Source organism: Dendrobium catenatum, unplaced genomic scaffold (genome assembly GCF_001605985.2).
Source record: "Dendrobium catenatum unplaced genomic scaffold, ASM160598v2 fragScaff_scaffold_1446, whole genome shotgun sequence".
Lineage (NCBI taxonomy): Eukaryota > Viridiplantae > Streptophyta > Magnoliopsida > Asparagales > Orchidaceae > Dendrobium > Dendrobium catenatum.
This window is the reverse complement of record NW_021319908.1, coordinates 583788-587105: the sequence shown is the minus strand read 5'-3', so window position 1 is coordinate 587105 and position 3318 is coordinate 583788. Positions and strand designations below refer to the sequence as shown.

The following is a 3318-nucleotide window of genomic DNA, read 5'->3' as shown; positions in this document are numbered from 1 at the left end:
CCAATGTTCCTCTATCGAGGTAATATATTATATTATATATTAATTACATACATGACCGTTTTATGTATTAAATTAAGAATGGGAGAAAAAAATTATTCATAATTTTATTCATAATTAGTACTTTAAATGTGTCCATAAAATATGCCAAAAATTTTTCCCAATGAACAACAGATAACATTTATCTAAATGCGGCTACATACACATATTCTAATACATGCAGTTAAAAATTTGGAGATAAGAACGAGACAGAGGGCTTCAAGTATCGCCCGTAACAATCACCGTCCTGTGAGCGTCGAAGCAAGAAGCAGCAGGGGAGGCAGCGCGAACTGAAGCAGATCAACAAACTAGAGAGTAAAGATGGCGGGTGGCATGGGAGTGAACAAGAACAAGTTCATAGAGGACTGGAATCACGCTAGGGAGAACCTAGAGCTAACCTTCCGTTGGACTCGCCGCAACCTAGCGATCGCTGGATTCTTTGGCGTGGCCGTTCCCATTCTCGTTTACAAGGGCATCGTGAATGAATTTGTAAGATCTATTGGAATTCTTTGTTCTGATGTATTTCCATACGATGTTCTGAAAACCCTAATCTCGAATTGTTTCTTTCTGGTCTTTGACAGCACATGCAGGATGAGGACTGGGGAAGACCACCGAGGAAATTCCTGTGAGGGGATTTCATCGGATGAGGTTTTTCAGTTGTTTCTTTTGGAATAATGGTAATTTTGACTTGGCAGAATTTGGTCGTTTAATGGCACGATAAGAAAGATATTGAAGCTTGTTTGGCTATTGGTAGCTTCTTTTTACATTGCATTGTTGTTTTTGATAAGGAGCCTGTGAATGAGGCTTTTGTAAGTGATGATAAAACCATGCTACTTTAAATCTGATATGCGTATTGTGTCAGTCTTTATAGTTTTATTTGGATAAAATTTTTGACATCTTATGCATATTGCCAAAACTACACTAACCTAATCACTAGACAAATTATAACATAACGTAAAATTACCAATGAGGGGATAAATTGTATGCCTGTATATGGCTAAGCTGTGAGCGTCTGAAGCAAGAAACAGCAGGGGAGGCAGCGCGAACTGAAGCAGTTCAACAAACTAGAGAGCACTGGCGGAGGGAAGGGGGGCACATGCCCCCCCCCTAAGAAAAATGAAAAAAAAAAAATAGAGAATCTAGAGATAACATCAAGTAGGAAACTTCAAAAATTAAATTGGAGACCATATGAACTCCAATTTCAGCAAACTTATAGTCGAATTGAACGTTTCAAAAATATGAACCCTATGACACCAAATTCAACTCAATCCGAACCTCAATGACTCCAAATCAAAGAACTGAAGCATATTTGGAATGTTTAAGCCATAATTTGGATTACCAAATGGTTTCCAAACATAACATGCTTATAATCGAATTGAGTGGCTAGACGAGACTAATCCAACGAGCCCACAATTGCCGAATTCTGATATCACTAAGACATTTAAATGCCCAATAAATAGTCCACGATCAAGATATTCAACATTGGCAGTCCATTCAAATCACTCTCAATTTAATTTCCTATTCATTTACATTTTTTTTCTTGATTGATATTAGTTTAATCCTGTATTGATTTGGTCTTAAAAAGATTTTATATTTTTTTGTGCAATGAGATTTTTAATATCAGTATTTAGTTAATATATTGAACCCGTTCTAGCAGAAATCAAGTGATTTGATAATTAGAAGTCATTTTGTGAAGGAAAAAAATAAACTAATTCACTATCAAATTTTTATCATTTTTAAAGCTGATTATTTCGGTCCTAAGTCTGGATGTAAAAAGTTGTAGGAAAATTAAAAAAAATAATTTAGGCCCCCCCTAAAGACATTTTTTGGCTCCGCCACTGCTAGAGAGTAAAGATGGCAGGTGGCATGGGAGTGAACAAGGACAAGTTCATAGAGGACTGGAATCACGCTAGGGAGAACCTACAGCTAACCTTCCATTGGAGTCGCCGCAACCTAGCGATCTCTGGATTCTTTGGCGTGGCTGTTCCCATTCTCGTTTACACGGGCATCGTGAATGAATTTGTAAGATCTATTGGAATTCTTTGTTCTGATGTATTTCCATACGATGTTCTGAAAACCCTAATCTCGAATTGGTTCTTTTTTTTTTTTTTTAAAGAAGCAAAAAGCTTTAAAAACTAAAAAAGAAGCAAAAGGCAAAAAGCCTACAAAGAACAAGCTAAAGATTCCTTCTTCAACAAATCAACAAAAGAAGAAGGAACCTTATCAAGTAAGAGATCTTCCTAAAAGAACTCGGAAAAAACCCCAAAGTTAGCGCATAAGTCCGCTAACTTATTACAATCTCTCTTAATACAATTAAATATAACAAACTTGAAATCATCTATAAAGGAAATACATTCTATACCTTTACTTCCTTTCCTTAGAGCTTTATGAATGAATTTGTTCTTTCTGGTCTTTGACAGCACATGCAGGATGAGAACTGGGGAAGACCACCGAGGAAATTCCTGTGAGGGGATTTCATTGGATGAGGTTTTTCAGTTTCTTTTGGAATAATGGTAATTTTGACTTGGCAGAATTTGGTCGTTTAATGACATGATAAGAAAGATATTGAAGCTTGTTTGGCTATTGGCAGCTTCTTTTTACATTGAATTGTTGTTTTTGATAAGGAACCTGGGAATGAGGCTTTTGTAACTGATGATAAAGCCATGCTACTTTAAATCTCATATGCGTATTGTGTCAGTCTTTATAGTTTTATTTGGGTAAAATTTTTGACATCTTATGCATATTGCCAAAACTACACCAACTTAATCACTAGGTGACAAATTATAACATAACATAAATTTACCAATGAGGGGATAAATTGCATGCGTTTATATGGCTAAGCTGAGGACTTAAATTTCTGTATGCAAATGCAATGATGGACAGAACCAACAGGGATTGTAGTGAAAATTATGACGTCTTGGTGAATAAATTGTTATGTACCCATCATATTATTTTATTTTCTATCCCTTAATTAGCAAGGATTCATGAACTTGTTATGCAAACATGCTCCATCTAAATAAATGTTTATATCCTCTTCTGTTACATGTCAGTAAGCTGAAATGGAGTGATCTGAGTGCCATTTTCCTAGTGTTATGTTTTAATTTTCAAATGTTCAGGGTCAGGTATGGGACCTTTTCCATTTGTCCCGAATGCAGGGTCCTCTCTACTAGTAGTATATAGGTGATATGCTAAGGCTTTAAACATGATAAGCAAGGATGACCATTTCTATTCTTTTGAAAACTTTTGTAACCCTTCAAGCTTGTTATGTTTTTATGGTTTTGT

The 3318-nt window shown here is 35.7% G+C and overlaps 2 protein-coding genes across 2 annotated transcripts; both read left to right on the top strand.

Moving 5' to 3' along the window:
* Window positions 1-222: 222 nt before the first annotated feature.
* Window positions 223-930, top strand: LOC110092461. Its single transcript, XM_028700068.1, has 2 exons — window positions 223-525; window positions 618-930. The coding sequence occupies exons 1-2, from the start codon at window positions 358-360 to the stop codon at window positions 663-665; spliced, it is 216 nt and encodes a 71-aa protein (XP_028555901.1). The 5' UTR covers window positions 223-357; the 3' UTR covers window positions 666-930.
* Window positions 931-1290: 360 nt separating this feature from the next.
* Window positions 1291-2733, top strand: LOC110092462. The gene is made up of 2 exons (XM_020817018.2): window positions 1291-2058; window positions 2457-2733. Exons 1-2 carry the CDS (start codon window positions 1891-1893, stop codon window positions 2502-2504), a joined length of 216 nt encoding a protein of 71 aa, XP_020672677.1. The 5' UTR covers window positions 1291-1890; the 3' UTR covers window positions 2505-2733.
* The last annotated feature ends 585 nt before the right edge of the window (window positions 2734-3318 follow it).